This window comes from Melozone crissalis, unplaced genomic scaffold, assembly GCF_028551555.1.
Source record: "Melozone crissalis strain CALT ecotype California unplaced genomic scaffold, PUWL_Pcris_2 ptg000034l_1, whole genome shotgun sequence".
NCBI classification, from domain to species: domain Eukaryota; kingdom Metazoa; phylum Chordata; class Aves; order Passeriformes; family Passerellidae; genus Melozone; species Melozone crissalis.
This window is the reverse complement of record NW_026535812.1, coordinates 17407340-17426364: the sequence shown is the minus strand read 5'-3', so window position 1 is coordinate 17426364 and position 19025 is coordinate 17407340. Positions and strand designations below refer to the sequence as shown.

The 19025-nt window shown below is 46.5% G+C and overlaps 1 protein-coding gene across 6 annotated transcripts in view; it reads left to right on the top strand.

The window, feature by feature from the left end:
* The window catches only part of ABCC5 (ATP binding cassette subfamily C member 5), a 66604-nt gene that overhangs the window by 29311 nt on the left and 18268 nt on the right, over positions 1-19025 (top strand). For 3 of the 6 annotated variants that reach the window (XM_054282605.1, XM_054282606.1, XM_054282607.1), the window contains 14 exons: positions 619-724; positions 1388-1572; positions 2598-2744; positions 3052-3181; positions 3718-3871; positions 3982-4110; positions 4460-4646; positions 5582-5671; positions 7905-8094; positions 8817-8976; positions 9396-9474; positions 10071-10184; positions 11230-11394; positions 12064-13585. In XM_054282605.1, the coding sequence (XP_054138580.1) occupies positions 619-724; positions 1388-1572; positions 2598-2744; positions 3052-3181; positions 3718-3871; positions 3982-4110; positions 4460-4646; positions 5582-5671; positions 7905-8094; positions 8817-8976; positions 9396-9474; positions 10071-10184; positions 11230-11394; positions 12064-12165 (1938 nt within the window). In that variant the 3' untranslated portion in view covers positions 12166-13585. Of the gene's footprint in view, positions 1-618; positions 733-1387; positions 1573-2597; positions 2745-3051; positions 3182-3717; positions 3872-3981; positions 4111-4459; positions 4647-5581; positions 5672-7904; positions 8095-8816; positions 8977-9395; positions 9475-10070; positions 10185-11229; positions 11395-12063; positions 13586-17877; positions 18595-19025 lie in introns of those variants that run through there. The other 3 variants (XM_054282612.1, XM_054282608.1, XM_054282609.1) reach the window with 3 other exon arrangements.

Sequence of the window (19025 nt, the reverse complement as noted above, 5' to 3'; positions counted from 1 at the left end):
TGGATCATCAGTTGGGTTCTCTGTGGTTTGATCTCATGTAAAGTATGGGAAGGCAACCCTGAACATGGCATGCAAGGGGTTTCAGTCCATGTAGGCTGATTCTGAGCAGGCAGTAACTCCCAGTTTTGGAAAGATGGCTGGGTTTAAAACAGTGCTTGTGGGTCACTGTAGTGTTTGGATATTGGATTTCTGGGAGATCAAGTTAACCTGATTTTTCTCAAGAAAGCTCTCATGAAATGTCTCTATGTGCTAGGGTGCTTGGGGAATAAAAGCCTCTTTAAAAAATGTGAGTTATTTTTACAAGGGATAGAGAGATTATATCTTTCTTGCAGTAGTGGGGATATCATTCCTCTACTATGTACAGTCATAATTTCACTGATCCTGAAAATTGCCCTTGCACTCTACCTGTACAGGTTGGTAGTAGTTCAGATTAATAGAGGAGGAGAATGTAGTCCACCAGAGTTGGCAATCATCTGTAATAACTGTGAAGTTAATATCCTCCTTGATGTGAATGCTGAGCTATTGAAAGCCTTTGTCCTTAGGTGGCAGATAAATAAAAGTTTAGATATGAAAATGTTAAAGCCAACTCCTCTGTTTAGTGTCATTGTTTCCCTGCAGATTAATATAAAGAAGAACACAAACAATTCATTGAAAAGGCCCCAGGATAAAAGTACCAAAACAGGGTCTGTGAAGAAGGAGAAGGTTGTAAAGAAGGAAGAAGAGGGTAACTATGTAATCAAATTTCTGGCTGTAATTATTTTGTACACTAAGCTCAAAACATGTGCTTCAAAGTATGTTGTTAATGTACCTCTCATGTTTTGGAAGCTGTCTCAATCCTAATCACTTAGTGTGGTTGATGGGAGACAGGCAGTGGGCAAAGAACATCCATTAATTCATTAAATATGGGTGCCTGTACAATGTTTTTAAGTTCGGTCAGATGCTGTTAGCACAAAGGAGGTGGTGCTGCCTTGTCCCCCACACCACCTCTCCCTCCTGTCCTAAGAGGGCCATGTGCACAGCCTGACACTCAGCCCTGGGCAGGACATGGCATTTATGGGTGAAGGGACAGTCTGACCTCTGTAGTTCTCTGTTTAATGTTAGCTTTGAACTTCAGGGTTTAAAAAGCAATAGCGAGGCTGATCCCAGCCTAACATTCAAGTCTGTGCTGATGAGGCTTTTTCAGCTGTACCATGACTTAAATGATTCTGCAGAAGAAATGTGACTTCTTGAAAAACTGTTTGAACCACTGAGTTGAGTGTGAAGTAAAGTGTATGTTTCTGAAAGTACTGTGCACAGTTTGAAAGACTAATTTTGTGAGTGTTCACAAATTTATAGGAGTTTCATGGAAGAGCTTTCCTCATTCCCTCTTCATCTTCTGTTGTCACAGGCCAGTTGGTGCAGTTGGAAGAGAAAGGCAAAGGCTCTGTGCCCTGGTCTGTTTATGGTGTCTACATTCAGGCAGCTGGAGGCCCCTTTGCATTCCTCATCATCATGGCACTGTTTGTGCTCAATGTGGGCAGCACAGCCTTCAGCAACTGGTGGCTGAGTTTCTGGATCAAGCAAGGCAGTGGAGTAAGTTCAAAAGCTTTTCTACTGTTGTGTCTGATGGGCTGGGGGTGTTCTGCTAGACTAATTCTAAGCAGTCCTGTGAGACCAAATGGTGCTTTGTAATTTAAATAAGTTGTAAGGCTCCCCAGGAGGTGGTCTCACTAGGGAGTTCATCTCCAAGAATAAGAGAGCTCCAGTAATGAGAAAAATATAATAACTTATGTGGTTTAATGCTGCCCTCTTGTTCCTTTTCTTGGTTAGTCTAAGAAAAGGAAGTAAAAATATGAAAGGGGCCAACAAGCTAACTTTAGTGGTTTTTGTTTAAATGTGATCTTATACCTAACAGGATAATTTTTTAAAATATGTAAAAATTGAGTGAGATGACTTTTGGAAATTGCTTTGGAGATTCTGATGACTTGGGGTGGTTTGGGCTTTTCCCCCACTCTCAGGGCTTTGCTTGCAAGTCTTGTTGCGTTTAAAAATCCAAATATAACTGCAAGAGTTTTTTTGTGGGGGCACAGAGAGCAAGGTACTAATCTCAGAGATTAAATAATGAAGTGCAGGTGGCCAACAATATTAGAATCAGCAATGAGGTCCTTAAACATACTTAAAGAGCAAAAATAAAAGAGAGAATGGGAATGTATAACAGTGTGACAGTAAAGAATTTATTGCATAGTGGCAGAAATAAGTGTTTGGTAAAGATCTATCCAAGGGGAATGTCTGTGTGGTGGCATCCAAGTATCTGACATTGTTCAGAAGAACACAAGAAATAAGAGATGAAATGAGAGATTAGGAATCAAATGAAATAGGCATTGTGGTAGTATTTTGGAAGATATTGTAGGAAAAAGATCAAGGGCTACAGATCAATAAGTCAAGCATCTCTGCCAGGGAAAAGTTTCTGACGTATTCAATGGTCGCTGAAGTAGTTTAAAGAAGAAATATCAAATACAGTGAGAGAAGACAAGGCAGTTAAATTTTACCACATGTAATGTACACATCATGCTTTATCCTTGTCTTAACCAACCTCTTAAACCTTGTATTTTCTGCAGAACACCACGGTGACTGTGGGAAATGAGACTGTCATAAGCAACAGTATGAAAGATAATCCTCACATGCATTACTATGCTGGCATCTATGCACTGTCTATGGCAGTTATGTTGATCCTGAAAGCTGTTCGTGGTGTGGTCTTTGTAAAGGTAGGTGCCAGTGCTGGTGTTTGTCTCCCCCCTACTCCTGCTTCTGCAAATTTCTGTCACTGTGGTTCTTTTGGTCATCTCTTGAGAGACTTTTGAACCAAAGTCAGTCATGGATTGTAATGTTTCCTTAGCCAGCTCTTGAGTTTCTGCTAAACTTCTGCCCAAATTAACAGCTTCCTCCATGGGCTGGAAGCACAGAGTGCAGTAAAAAACCTCTTGTGGTCGGAGAGAGAAACAGAGTAGAATATTTGGGTGGCAGGAAGGCAAACACTGCTTTATAACCCTGCAATGTTTTCTGCATTGTCAGGGAACTCTCAGAGCATCCTCAAGGCTCCATGACGAGCTCTTCCGACGGATTCTGCGTAGCCCCATGAAGTTCTTTGACACGACACCCACTGGGAGGATCCTCAACAGGTTTTCCAAAGACATGGATGAAGGTATCTTTCACTGTGTGCCCTGTGAATCCCACATTCAGACCTCCCAGTTAAGCCCTGAATACTGTCCAGTCTGTTGCTGTTGGGGTGATTGTACCCCGTGTCTGTTGCCAAATGTGCACTCACAATAAACAAAGCAGGAATTGGGATATACCTGGGTTATGATTGTAGAAGGCAGCTGATAGCTCAGGTCTGATCATTCACTTAGGAAGAAGGAAATGTGCTGCTGCTCTTGTACCTTCAGGCTGCACATGGGCTCTCAGCAGGTAATGCAGGAGCAACTTAAAACATTGGAGTGAAGCTGATGTGCAGCAGAAGTGATAGTTAGGTCAGACTTACATCAGTGCTATTTCTGCAAACAGGCATAATTAGACTGCCAGTAATCAGAAGGTGAAAACATCCCAATGAAAGTGTACATTTTTAATTTGAAAAAACTAAGAAATTCCTGTGTTATTGAGATAGACTGGACTGAGTTGATTTCTATGGGTTGTTTTAGTTTTCTGTACTCAGGATCTTCCTCTCTTCCTTCCATTTCCCAGTTGATGTTCGTTTGCCGTTTCAAGCAGAAATGTTCATCCAGAATGTCATCCTTGTGTTCTTCTGTGTGGGGGTGATTTCTGGGGTTTTCCCCTGGTTCCTGGTGGCAGTGGGGCCTCTCATTGTTCTGTTCACAGTTCTGCATGTTGTGTCTAGGTAAGTGCACCAGCTGCTTTGCCTGAAAAGGTACTTTCACCTTCAAGTACAATGCAGTGGTTGCCATATGGTGGTTCTGCATGAGACTCAAAGTGTTTCTTTCCTTCCAGAGTCTTTATTCGAGAGCTCAAGCGTCTGGACAACATCACACAGTCTCCATTCTTGTCTCACATTACATCTAGCATCCAAGGTCTCTCCACAATCCATGCCTACCACAAAGGACAGGAATTTCTGCACAGGTCAGTCTAGATATCCATCTGGGAATGGTAGAGCACAAAGCTGAATGCAACAGCTTCTGGCATTCAGAAGGATTTATTACTGGAGTCTGATGGATCATTGGTTCTGTGACTGAAAGTTGCTTTTCTGGGGAAAGAAATTGGGAGAACAGAAGGAAGGGTAAGGGAAAACTGGGAAGAGCAGTGGTGGGGAAAGTTTACAAACCCTGCCATCATGTTTTGGTTTGAAATTTGGTCGGTGATGAGTCTTCCCATCCTGAATCCTGATAATGGAACAGGACTTTAAGTAGGTGTGATATTTGCGGAACATCAGGCTCATGGAGTCCACTAACCTTTGCTGTGTTTGTTTCAGGTACCAGGAGCTGCTGGATGACAACCAGGCCCCGTTTTACCTGTTCAGCTGCGCCATGCGCTGGCTGGCCGTGCGCCTGGACATCATCAGCATTGCTCTGATCACAACCACTGGCCTTATGATTGTGCTGATGCATGGCCAGATCCCTCCTGCCTATGCTGGGCTGGCCATCTCCTATGCTGTGCAGGTGAGTGTGACCACATATTGTAATACTTAATTTCTCTTTTAATGTCGATGTTGCTAATGAGCAAGCAGCGTCCAGCGCTGGCTCAGAGGAGCTGCAGGGCTCTGAGCACTCTTGGAGCTGCTCTTTGGCCTCTTCTGCCTCCTTGTGGTGCTGAGGGGAAATCACAGAGCTTAGACACCTCATACTTGAAGCCGTTGCTCTTGGGAAAAGTTTCTAAGCTGCTGGTTTCTCAAGGGATTCATAAATTATGGTGATTTTAAAATGAACTATTTAATTAACTTGTCTTGAAGACTTTAGTTATATGGTGCCTGATGTCAAGAATATCAAATATCATAGAATTCTTTAGGTTGGAAAACAGCAGTAAGGTCATTGAGTCCAACTATTACCTCAGTAATGCCAAATCCACCACTAAACCGTGTCCTCATCGTCCACATCTACACAACTTTTAAATACTTCCAGAGATGGTGACTCCACCACTCCCCTGGGTAGTCTCAATTCTTGGCAACTCTTTTAGTAAAGAAATGTTCCTAACATCCAATCTAAACCTTCTCTGGCAAGACTTGTAGTTGTTTCCTCTCATCCTGTTGCTTGTTAAGTGGGAGAAGAGAGCAAACCCCACCTGGCTGCACCTTCCTTTCATGGAGTTGTAGAGAGTGACAAGGAGCCCCCTGAGCCTCCTATTCTCCAGGCTGAGCTCCCTCAGCTGCTCCTCACAGGACTCCAGACCCTTCCCCAGCTCTGTTGCCCTTCTCTGGACATGTTCCAGCACCTCAATATCTGTGCTGTAGTGAGGGGCCCAAAACTGAGCACAGGGTTCAAGGTGTGACCTCACCAGTCCCAAGTACAGTCACTGCCCTGATCCTGCTGGTCACATCCATCTCTTAATTCAATAACAAGTCACAGCTCTAAAAATCTGTTTTCTTTCACCTCTTCAGCTAACAGGGTTATTCCAGTTTACAGTCAGACTGGCCTCAGAGACAGAAGCTCGTTTCACCTCAGTGGAGAGGATTGACCACTATATCAAGGTAGGACTGCATTCAGCTGCCTGTTGTGAAATTTTGTGTTGTTTGTTACATTGCTGGCCTCAGCCATAGTCTGCCCTGGTACAGAATGTACATTCCTGATCTTGGAAGGGCGCTAAAGCCTGTGCTGTAACATTGCAAAGTGAGTTTGTTTTGTGAAGCACATGTATCAGCATTGGGGGGCTGAATGGCCCCAGAGCTGGTAGGTAACTAAACTTAGAGGCATTACTGGTTTACATAAGCTAGTGGAAGTTTGCTGACACTCACAGTAAAGAGTGGAGTGTGTGAAAGGGGTAATTGGGGATTCAAAACATTATTTTACAGCAAAGGGATGGTGTTCTGGCATCCTCCATTCCCAACCTAATGGAATTCCTTCATTTAAACACAGATAACTGTTTGTTACTTTATCTACAAGTAATTCCACTTCAGCCTAATAAGCCTACTTTTCCACAGCTGTCTTACATAACATATTTCTGTATGCTTGAAAAGTCAAGGGAATGCTCTTACTGCAAACATGAGAAATGTGCTCAGCTGAACATGATAAATGTGCCAGGCTAAATGCTTAGCAAGCTGCTCTGAATATCTGTAACCCTTTCTTTGTAACTGGGATTTGTGTGTGCAGAACTGGGCATGGGTCAGTGGGGAAAGCATATCCAGGAGAAAGCCTCCTACTGGGTCTGGTGTGTGAGGTGAAAGGTTTTTCTATTTAATATTTCCTGTGACTCAGAGGGAGATAAATTTATTTATTTATTTGGTAAATCTGGGCTATTTAGTAGTTGGTATTTGTAGCTTTTTAAAAAGTGGGTGGATTTAATCTACAGATTAAAAACCAGAGAAGACAAAAGCCCCAAACCTGTCTACTCCCCCAGTTAAATCCTCTGCAGGCACCTAAGTAGAAAATTTCTGCATATGGAAGACTTAGTGACCACACAAATTGACAAGTGTGCTAAATGTGTCTCTCACTGGGCTGAGATGGGTTTATCAGTCAGGCCCTTAGTGGCAAAACCTACAGTTGTAGGGCTGTTTGGGGTTTTTTAATTCATGTCACATTCTGTATCACGATCAAGGAACAGTATCTGTGATTTAAAAAAAAAAATTGATCCTTAGACACCCTTTATGAAACTGTAAAACTGCTCTGAAGCTGAAATGAAGGGTGGGTGGCCAGTGAAACACCATTCAGGTCCTGGGTCTTACCAAGGCCCAGACTCAGCTTTTTCAGGGGGCTCAAGGTTGCTGTTTTGAGCACCAAGCTCAAGGAATGGGAGCACTATCATAGCAGATGGCTGTTTTTTCTCTCAAACCCCTGGTGTACAATTAATCTGCCTCTAACTAGATGCTGCAGATGCCCACAGCTGCCATCCCTGTGGGATCTCTCTATGGTCAGTGTAGGAAATGGATGTCTCTAGAGGGCAATTTATTATCTGTTCCAAGTATTTATATTAGAATGAGAAAAATCACACTCTAGAAATGCTGTTTTATAGCATTATAGCATTTATATTTGTAGAGATCTCTCTTTGTAGAGACTATGAAGGAGTTGTCATGGCCTGGTTCAGTTACATGAGGTGAATCCCATGATGGGATTGCTGCCATTCTTTGAGGGTGCTTGTGCCAAGTATGGGAAAGTGACCTTGACTTCACTGTAAACATGCTATAAAGCCTTGTGTTTGGCTTTCAGAGGTTCTGCTTTTCTGTTTCATCTGTGAGCTGCTCAGTAAGGGGCAAAGTGAAATAGCAAAAGTGAGCAGGCTGGAAGGGACTGACTCAGTGATTCAGTAGGACAGGGGAACATGAGGAGGAGAAGGAAGAGGGTAGCCTTTAATGTGTTACTTGGACATTCTCTTCTGTGTCAAAATCAACGGTGGTGACCCTGGTATGGCATAGCAAATGAGGCCTAGAAATGCACCAGATTTTGCCTCAGCCTTTGGAGTGCCATGAAACTCAATAGGATTGTGCTGATGAATAATAGGCCTAAAATACATTTTGAATTCCATTGATGAAAACCACTCTTGTATAGAAGGACTGATGTCATTACTGAGGCAACAGGAGGGGAATTAACAGTGTGGTCAGTGTAATACAGCAAACCTCTGGGCCCACACGCAGCCAAACAGCTCATCATGAAACTGCCATAAATGATCTGGGCTGAGTCTGCAGGGAAGAGCTGCTGAAAGCTGCAGCTGATAATTTTCCTTTGGTGCTTTGTTTACTGGAAACTGAACTTCTGTATTTTTGTTAAAAGACACTTTCCCTGGAAGCTCCTGCTCGAATTAAGAACAAAACTCCTCCTCTGGACTGGCCACAGGAAGGTGAAGTTGTTTTTGAAAATGCAGAGATGCGGTACCGAGAGAACCTCCCTCTAGTACTCAAAAAAGTGTCCTTTACCATCAAACCCAAGGAAAAGATTGGCATTGTGGGGAGGACAGGCTCAGGTAAGGAAAAACACAAAGCAGAGTTAAATTATTACTTTCACAGAATGGATTGGGGCAGTCATATTGGCTCTCCTGTGTTTAAGTTGCTTGCACAGGAGGGGCTGAGCACTCTGTCAGTGGAGGTTTCTGTTCATGTCTGTACATAAGCAAGATCCCTGTTAACAATAGTGAAAACAAGTTTCCATTTAAAGCACAGGGATATCTATCTACTATGCTTGAGCCAGTATGTTGACTGTATTTAACTCCCCAAACCACTGACTGGCACAGACAGTGCTTACACTGTGCTCACTGCAGCTTGTCTGACTCTCTTGAAAGATTCTGTACTGATGCTGCAGGCAGGTTTGGCTCTGAGCCATCTCAGAATTCTGTAATGAGAATAATCCAAACCCCTGTTTGTGAGATGACTTAAATCAACCTCAAAATGAGTTTCTAAATAAGTAATTTATATTGCTGTATTGGGTTTTCATGGCAGGGTTTTGGCAGTGGGATTGGGACAGTACTCCAGGCATGGCTTTATAGAGGAGAGATTAGGAGCTGCCCCCACAATTGCTCATAAGTTTAAATGCTGAACCTCAAAACTTACCAGAGCATTGCTTGCCAGGACTTTTTTAGTATTTTAAAACTTTTCTTAGATGTGGACAGCTTTTAAAATGCTTTCTTGTCTGAAAAACCGCTATGATTCTGTAGAAACAGCAGTCATGTTTTTCCTGTCTCATTTTTAGGGAAGTCTTCCCTTGGAATGGCACTCTTTCGTCTTGTTGAACTGTCTGGAGGCTGCATTAAGATTGATGGAGTGAAAATAAATGACATTGGCTTGGCAGATCTTCGGAGCAAGCTCTCCATAATCCCTCAGGAACCTGTGCTCTTCAGTGGCACTGTGAGGTTAGTGAGGCCATATGAAGGCAAGAAGGGACTGAGCAGTCTTTGTTTGTACCTGAAATGCAGTAGGTGCCTGGTGAGGTGGTAGCTCTCAGACATCCCAACTTCTGTTGTAGTTTTCAAGCAAAAACCACAGGTGAATGATTTTAGGTGGCCCAGTGCAGCACTGGGTGTGATCACACTGTATGGAAGTCTTGCTTCCCTTTATATGTGGTTGAAGTTTTAGTATCTTTGTCTTCTATCTCTACTCTTGTTTTTTAGCTTTTCTAACCTCAGTGTGCTGGGAATATCTGATTTCCCTGGCAATGAAACTGTTAGAGGAAGGCCAGATGGGAATCACCTGTCTGGATAAATCAGCACACTGTTGGTTTGCCATTCATTGCTGAGTTAAAATTCTCCTTGTTTTCTGCTTCCCCTTCCAGATCAAACTTGGATCCTTTCAATCAATACAGTGAGGAACAAATCTGGGCTGCTTTGGAAAGGACTCACATGAAGGAGTGTGTAAGTATTATGTGCCCTGGGAGATGGATGTTTGCATTTGACTGCCAAAGCAACATCATCTGTTAGTGGCTACTTTAGAGGTCTTTATCTAAGCTTTCTCACTAAATTTCCCCTCTTGTTCTCTATGCTTTGTTTGACCTTTTTTTTTTTTCTTTTTCCCATTATTTTGTTAGACTGCTACCTTTGGTTTTTTAGGGACATGCCATATTCTGGGTTTTTTTAGTATATAGAATAGCAGAGTGCTGTTTCATCACAGGGATTCTTAGGGTGTTAAAATAATTCAGGTGATACTTTTCTGTATGTGCCTGAGGTGTGCATTCTACATTTCCATTTATGACTGTACATGTCACATGTGCAAATTTATACTGAACTTAAAACCTGCCCTTTGCAAGGCCCTATGCAGGAAGTCTTGCTGCAATGACATTTCCAGTTCTTTTTCATGTAAGTCTGGTGGCAGGTATGGCTATGGAACATAGGCTGCAGAAATTCCTGCAGGTTCACTCTTCTCCTGGTGACAAAGATTGTCAGGAGATCTGTTTGTGTTTATATGATTATGTGCAGTGCTCTAAGATTTTTGCCTCGTCTTTCCCACACAGGTTGCACAGCTGCCTATGAAGCTTGATTCAGAAGTGATGGAAAATGGGGAGAACTTTTCTGTTGGAGAGAGACAGTTACTGTGTATAGCCAGAGCTCTGCTGCGTCGTTGCAAGGTGAGCACAGCAGGAGAGAAATAGAGATACCAGAATCATAGGATGGAACAAGCCTTTTTTTGTGCTGGATTCTTTGTCTGTCAGAGGAATCACACCAGTGATTATTGCAACCCAGAGATGTGTAAGGTTAGAACAAACAGGAAGATATCTGTAGCCAGCTTCTGCAATGTCCTGCCATTGGAAAGGCATTGCTTGTAAGTGCTAACAGTAGTGTGTCAGACAATCATTTCTTCAGTGTCCTGTTAGTGGGGAGCATCAGATTCTTCCCCTTTTCCACTTTTTTGTGAATATGAGCCAAGTGTTTTTCTTCTACATGGTGCTCCACTGAAATGTGGTCTCCAAGTGGAGTTTGGGACCATGCTATGCCAGCCAAGTCAAAGATTTTGCAGGAATGAGAAACAAACAATTACAGTGAAAAGGGATTTTTGGATTGAGATTGATCAGGATTCTGGTTTTAACAACTTTTTTCCTGAAATGTGACATATCATAATGTTTTAGAGTTTACTCTGCATCTGTTTTTAAAGTCAGACTACTCAGCAGAAGTCACTGCTGTCTCTGCAGTACCTGCACAAAGCACGTCCAGTTCAGCTTTGACAAGAAATCAGTTCAAATCAGTTTATGTCTGAGGGGAAGAGACTTTTTACCCAGTGTAAAAAAGCTATTAAGCCTAGTCAGTATTGACTCATTCCAGGAGGAATGGCACCACCAGGGATGTGTCAAATCAATTTACTGGTAAAAATTCTGTTGGAGAATCATCTGTGGAATATAAAATTGAGAGCAGTGGAAACTTGAGGCCCAGGTTATAACCCACATGTAGCCCTAGGATGTGACAATAAAATGTCATCCATAGGCTTTGTTGAAGGCAGTTACATAGAGGAAACTGAAAGGGTACTGTAAAACTTGTGTTTGTGCCCTCAATTCTGTAAGGAGTGCCAGTTGTGACAACACTTGGCTGTGGCCATTCTGCCCACCCTGTATGTGTTTTTATATTCAGAGAGGGAAGGTGTGACCATGGGTAACAGCCAGAATTCTGTGCTGCTTTCAGATACTGATCCTGGATGAAGCAACAGCTGCTATGGACACAGAGACAGACTTGCTGATCCAGGAGACCATCAGAGAGGCGTTTGCAGACTGCACTATGCTAACAATCGCTCATCGCCTGCACACGGTGCTGGGCTGTGACCGGATCATGGTGCTAACACAGGGACAGGTGAGCAGGGAGGTGTCTGCTGGTGCCATGTGTGCAGGCTGAACTGAGGGAACAGCTGCACTGCAGGGCAGAAAATCCTCTGTTCATTCATATCCTTGGTAATAATAGTAGAGTAGAACCAGTTACTGCCTGGGACAAGATCAAAGATGGCAAAGTTTTTTTTTCACGCTAAGAAAGTACCATAAAATAACAGTCTGTCTTTAAAAATCTCTTTGAGGCTTCCTTTGTAGGTTAATTCTGAGATGGGTAATAACATAAACATCTCTTCTGGGGCTCAGTGTCAGTTTCCCATTACTTTCATGAAGCCCTGTGCCATTGAGCACACCAATGGCAGATACTTCACCTATTTTTGAGGCTTCCATTTGGGAGCCATAAACAGTTAAATGCAAGAACGTTGGCCTTCTCTAGAAGGCAAAAGCCCATAGCATCTGCCTCTGCCAGAACCACCAGAGGTTGCATCCTCTGGGCTAGTTTCAGTTTTTGAGCCAGTTTGAAGTGTTCCAGGTTACAGTATCCTTAAATGCAGGTGCTTTTCACTGCCTGGTGTCTCACCTAAAGATGAATGCTGTGTTTTCCACTCTTTACCATCACATTACAAGTCTAAGGGGGTAGAAGTCAATTCTCTGCTGAGTTTTACTGACATGCTTTACCTGCCTTGTTTGGTTTCAGGTAGTGGAATTCGACACCCCGACTGCCCTTCTGGCCAACGAGAACTCGCGCTTCTATGCTATGTTTGCTGCTGCGGAGAACAAGGTTGCTGTCAAGGGCTGAAATTCAGGGCAAAGTCACTTTAATTTTGGAGAGCTACACTCCCTGCCTGTGGCAGGCCAGCTCTTCCTCCTCCTCGCAGATTATTGTCCTTTCATCTTTTAATTTTTAGCACAATGTGTCAAGCCAGAGAGTTTTTAGAACCATGTCAGAAGAACTCATGTTTTTATTATGTATTTATTCCATACTACTAATTTTTTGTTATTAAATGCACTCTACAAATGGCTCAGGGAGCCATAGTTATAAATGTATCAGAGGCCTATAATGAAGCTTTATACATGTAGCTATATCTATACATAATTCTGTATATAGCCTATATTTACAGTGGAAATGTAAGCTGTTTATTTTATATTAAAATAAGCACTGTATTAATAACAGTGCATATTCTTTTCTATCATTTTTGTACAGTTTATGGTACCAGAGATCTGGCTTTATCGGGCTGTATCAGACAAGGTTTTGTCTTTCACAGTTCGTCTTTTCCTAGTGCTGGATTTTCTGCGTGTCTGAGTGGAAGTGAAGCTTTGCAATAGTGTCCTTTATTGTCACATCTTTGTCTAGCGCAGCAGAGAGGAGCTCTGTGGTGTAACTATTGCATTGTAATTTATCAGAGCTAGCTGGGCCATCGCTGATGTTCACCACGGCAGCAGCTGCTGCTTCCCATGATGCTTTTCCAAAGCAGGGTTTTTAGTGACCTGAATGGAGAACCACTCCTGGGTCACATTAAGGCCTTGTATTTTCTCAGTGTCCTGACACAGTATTTCTTACTGTATCAGCAGAGTTTATTTTAATGCAAGCAAGCCCAAGCTCTTCCTGCTTCGCTGATCTAACACAACCAAAATTGTACTGTTTGTGGAATGATCTGTAACAAATTAATCATAAGGTTCAAATTGTACCCTGTATGCTGGCAGGAAAGCCTTTTCAGAGTTGCTTCAGCTGACTGACTCTTTATCTTGAAGCTGCTAACACTCCTCAGAGGTTTAGGTTGGCTTTCACTGGCATGGGTAACACTAACTCTTTGTTCTGCTCACTTAAACTAAGATTAATCAACATGGATATTTCCTGTTTCTTTCTTGCACACTTGTTAAGGAAGTAGTCCTCGACCCCACATCTTCTGGAACCTTAGAGGGGTTCCTGTTGATCAGGATGTAACACTGGTGTAGGACATGGTTTTCTTACTGTAAATGACCTACCTCAGGTTACTGAGTCCTGTGTAGTGTGTTGCCATGATCACTGTACACCATCCCTGTTTTGGGGACCTGTGGCCCGGGGGACACAGTTGTTCCTGTGATAGCTGTGACTTATTGAATGGTCAGCGTTGCATGTCTTTGTCAACTTGGACATTTTGTAGCCTTAGCATGTTTGCAAAATGTCTCATTGAGGCAGAAATCTGAAAAGTAAATAAAACTATTTTGGGTTTTGTAAATTTTATTGGCTTAAGTGGTTTGTTTTGGGCACATAAAGAACTTTGCACCTTTTTGAGCATTGGGGAGCAGGTTTGCAGGCTTTTGTGGTTTTTTTTTTCCTCTTGTCATGCATCACGGTCTGATCTTTCTTCCTTCAGAGTAAAGGTGTTTCTTTGAAAGTGTAGTGGGTGACTTTTGTGCCCTCCAGCATGGGGGTAGCCTGCAATACATGTATGTTGAGTATTACAGGGAGTAATAATTTACAGTGCAAGTATTCAAGCCAAGTAGAAGGGCTGAGGTCAGGTGGAAGACCACCTAAGGCTCAGATTTTCCATTTTCTTTATCTGAAATCACTACTGTTTATAGAGAGACATGACTGCAAAGTCACAGAAAGAAGCATTTCTACCTACCAGTACCACAGGCAAATTGTGGCATTAACAGAGCTTGCAATGTAGCTTGAAGTAGCACAAAAAGCGTTGTTGTGGTTGTTCTTAACTCATGTCCAAAGCAAGAATTAACTAGCACAGACCTTACCCTGCTCACAGGCCTGGAGTTTACCCCATGGACTTCAATATTTCCCTTGAAGGAAATGGGCTAATGTACCTGGTCCTGCGTGCTGCTGGGGTCAGTGTGTGGCTTCACTTGGCAGCTAAGGTTGAGCTAATGGCAGTCTAGGCAAAAGGGGAGCCATCCTGATCTTATCCTCCTTCTTCTTCCAGGCTGGGACTTCCTCTTCCTTTCCCGATGCCAGCAGTGGCTCTTGTGTGGTCCAGTTCAGAAAGCTAAGTTGCTGAAAGCAGGAAAGCTGTACAAAGGAGGAGACAGGAAGGCACCACCCGCAGGAAGGGAGGTGAAGTGAGGCTGCTCTTTTCAGTAGGTGCTGGCTGTAACAGTAGCATAGGTGTGAGAGGGAGCTGCTCAGCGATCTGCCCCAAACTGCTGCTCCCAGTTACACTCTCCTAAAGAGCTGAGTCTTTGCTGCAGCTTTGGCCAGCTGAAACAGCTCAGCAAGGTGTCAGACAAGGGTCTGTGATGGAGCAGGTGAACAGTCACCTGTGAATAGCAGGATTAGCTCAACCATTTTGTTAAACCTTGGCTGCAGTGCTGTTACTTTGGAATTAAAGACAGAGACTGACAGAAGGAAATGTTCTTTCTGTTGTGATCACTTCTGCTCTTCATTTGGCACTTGTGTCACAGGTGTACTGAAGTGTTGCTGCTCACAGGGGAGCTGTAATTTTAATTTTTGAACTGACTCTCATCCTGAACCACAGGAGCAAGCTGAGGCCTGGCCAAGGGCCCTGTCGCTGAAGTGGAAGGAAGAAACATTAATATTCACAAATCTGACTAAAGTATCTGTATTGTTGGAGCATTCTGCAAGAGGCTGATGATTGAAATGTTCAGGAATTGCATTCTGCTTTCGAATTTATAGTATGATATCCAGAGAAGACTTCATCCTATGAGGAATAGAATAAGACACTGGGATTGGGACACAGACTTTCTTTAAAGAGATCCTACCCAAAATAGCATGGAGATAGCGCATGCTTCTGTTCTGGTTTAATATCAGCTGGCAACTAAGCCCCACACATTCCTGTGGGATGGGGGAAAGAATTGAAAGGGTGAAAGAAAAATTGAGAGTTGAGATCAAGACAGTTTAATAGGGAAAGCAGAAGCAAAACAAGGTATTAATTCCCCACTTCCCATGGGCAACTCTGTCCACGAAAGCAGGGCTCCCTTTTGTGTAATGGTGACTTGGGAAAACAAGCACCATAATTTTGAATGTCCCCTCCTTTCTCTCCAGCTTTTTTAATGCCATATGGTCTGGAATAGCTCTGTGGTCAGTTGGGTCAGCTCTCCCTGCTGTGTCCACTCCCATCTCCTTGAGCACCCTCAGCCTCCTTGCTGGTCAGATGGGGAATACAAATGTCCTTGGTTCTGTGCAAGCCCCCCTCAGTAACAGCTATACAACATCCCTGAATTATCAACACTGTTTTCAGCACCAGCCCCAAGCACAACCGGATACCAGCTACTGTGAAGAAAATTTACTCTAGCCCAGCCAAAACCAGCACATCTTACAGCAAAGGCTGTGGCCCAAGACCAGCAGGTGTGCAAAAGGAGAGAGATTTGCCTGGGATAACTGGTTATTGTATTGTTCTCTGTTGCTTATTCTGTCCAAACACTGTGAGTGCAGCTGATCCTGATTCATTATCAAAAGCTTAGACCCCCTTCAAGAGAATGTGTTCTTCCTCATCTTATCAGTCTGATGAGTGGACACACTGCACTTGCTTGGGACTTCAACCAAAGCACAGGTACGATGCTTCTGAAAGTGCTGTGGGGTTAAAGTGCAGTTGGATTGGTGTAATCAGGCCCTAAAGTTGTCCTGGCTTGAGCACCTGAGGACATTTCACCCTTATCTGTGGTGAAGGTCGTGCAGGGTCAGATCCTGAGGTTGCTGGGGCTGTGCTTTGCCCACCACCTGTAGATGAAAGCCATATCAAACAGGCTTAGTGCATCACTGGAAGCAAAATTGGAGGGAGCTGAATATTTTCCAAAAGGCAACTGGTATGAGTGTGAGGTGTCAGAAAGATAAAAGCAAGATATTTGATTTATTAAAGGAGGATGTGGACAGCAAAAATGGCAGGACAAAATGTTTTTCTTAGTTACAAGAGGATTTATTGTAATGGCAAAATTTCTTTTTGAAGGTGCCTGAAAAGAATGCTGAGGAAGTGCAGGGTGCTGTACGCAGCAACTAAAGAGTCTGAGTGCTATCTTGTTATTTTTTTACTGCAACTGTAGCATATGTTTTACTATATATAAAGTGATTACACAAAGGTTTTCTTTAGCTTCAGGTCGGTGGAGGGTGATATTGTGATTTGTTTAACCCTTGGCTGAGCCAGTAACTTCAGCCACAATGTGCTGAGGCCACAGTTTGTGCCTCTGGTGTGATGATACAGTGAAAACTGAGCTGGAATTTGGTGCAGATGCTGCAGTTGTTAGTGTAAGGCTTGGGAAGCTTTCAGAATGTACCACTATGGATTCATTAAACCCACAACCCTGTGAGAAATGTTCCTGTCTTGTCCAAAATATGTGTCTTGAAGCCTCATCAGGCAGTGAGGTAGGCAAAGCATAACAGTGAAAATTAGAGTGAAAATAACTTACAGGAGTGTCATTACATGGGGCAGAGACTGCACTTCTCTTGGGCTGGTGGGAGTGCAAATCACAGTTACTTGCACACACCTCCTTCCTTCCAGCTTGCTGACTCCCGCTGTTGCCGCACAGAGAAACAAGTGCTTGTACAAAGCTGATAACTTTGTGATTTCTGCCCTTTCCCACTTAGCAAGGCAGCAGTAGAAGGTGTGTGATTTATTACCCAGAGTTCTGGGGAAGATAAAGTACATTATGTCTGGCCTGGGCTCTGGGGCCAGTTTGCAGCAAGAGTTGGAGGCAGGAAACCACGGGCAGCGCAGCTGGGAGAGAAGGGATTAAAAAAAAAAACGGGTGTAGGGGGATGCAGGGAGAAGGGAGGTTATTTAGGGTTAGCTGTGAGCTCGATGTGGGGGTGTGACCAGGAGGAGTGAGGAAGCCAAACTAGTTAGCGGTGGGATGAGGGTGCAAGAATCAGCCCTGCTGGGAGCCGTGGAGGCTTTGGGGGTGTTTGTGGTGCAGCTGGGGACGGTGAAAGTGAGGCACTCAGAGGGACAGAGCTGGCTCTGAAGGCACAGCAGTGATCCGAGCGGGCTGTTGTGGCCAATGGCCGTGCCCAGAGCAGGAGTTCTGGGATCGGTGTGTCCGGGCCAGGCTCCGGGGCTGGGCTATGCGAGAGGAGGGAAGCTCTGCGTGGGCCGCTTAAAGCTGCCCTGCGAAAGGGGCACGGCTGGGCGGAGCCATGTCGGGCGGCACGCGCGGATATCCACGCCTGTGAGGGAGTGAGGGAATGAACGAGTGGCCGCTGCTCTCCCGGAGCGGTGCCGGTGCCCAGGGCTGCCCCGGTGCCCGCCCTGGCTCCGGCCGTGCCCGGGGCGGGCTGAGGCGGGCCGGGGGCGGGGCGGGTGCGCGCGCAGCGGCCGGGGCGGGGCCGCCCTCGAGCGCCCCTCGGCGCCCCCGCGGCGCCCCCCGGCGGCCGCGCCCGCCGCTGCTGTCCGGGCCCGGGCCCTGTGCTCCCTCGGCCGGTCCTTTCCGCCTCCCCCTCCCCGCCCCGGCCGCTCCGGCCGCCGGGGCCTCCCTCCACCCCGCCCGCCCATGGATTTCACATAGCAGCCGCCGCCTCCGCCGCCGCCTCCTCCTCCTCCTCCTCCTCCTCCTCCGCCGCCGCTCCATGGCGGCTCCGGCTCCGCGGCCGCCCGGCCTGTGCTGCTGCCGCAAGGGCTCCGCGGCCGGGCCGGAGGCGCCGCCGGCCCCGCCGCCGCCTCCCGAGCCGCCGCCGGACGTGGCATCGGCGTCCAGCTCGCAGCTCTTCAGCCTGCGGCACCTGCACCTGGGGCTGGAGCTGCGGCCCGAGGCGCGGGCGCTGGCGGGCTGCCTGGTGCTGGAGCTCTGCGCGCTGCGCCCGCAGCCCCGCGCCCTGGTGCTGGACGTGCACCCGGCGCTGCGCGTCCTCTCGGCCGCTTTCCGCCGTGCCGCGGCCGGGGAAGCGCCCTGCGCCTTCGCCTTCTCGCCCGCCGAGGCCGCCGCCGCTCCGGCCCCGCCGCCCCCGCCGCCCTGCCCGCCGCCGCCGCCGCCCTGCGCGCCGCCCTGCGCCGCCAGCCCGCCCGCCACCGCCACCTTCCTCTCGGCGCCCTGCATCGCCGCCGGACCGCTGCCCCCCGCCGCCCCCCCGGGGGACCCGCCCGCCGGCCCCCCGCCCGCCGCCGCCGAGCCGCCGCCGCCGCTGCCCCTCTTCGCCCAGCCGCCCTGCTCCGCCTGCCCGCTCGGCTTCAGGGTGGACCCCTTCACCGACTACGGCTCGTCCCTCACCGTCTCCCTGCCCGCCGCCCTCCAGCCGCACCAGCCCTTCCAGATCATCGTCCGCTACACCACGGCCGACGGCCCCGCCGTGAGTACCGGGCGGGGGTTGGTAACGTAGGAAACCGGGTCCCGGGGCGGCTGGCAGGGCCCTCCCGTGCCGCCCGCACATCTTTGCTCCTGTTCTAAGTGACCGTCGGGGAAGCGCCCCGGCTCCTCAACAAAGGCGGCGGGAGGTGTCTCGGTGCCAGCCTCTCCTGTCCTGCCCCTGGCCCCATGGCCTGGCAGTGCCAGCCCGCCGGGCAGCAGCGTCTGTGCCCTGCCCGCAGGGGCTCCCGGCGCTGCCAGCCCCGCCGGGCTCCGCCGCACTCAGCAGCGGTGCCCGGACCGACCCAGCCTCTCTCCCTCCTGTCTGCCCCCATCGCGTGGACCCCAAGCCTATTCATCCCCCCTAGCTATTGTAATTTGAAAGTTTTTCGTTCTTTAAGGACATTGCAGTTGTTGGCGAGGAGAGTGAAAATT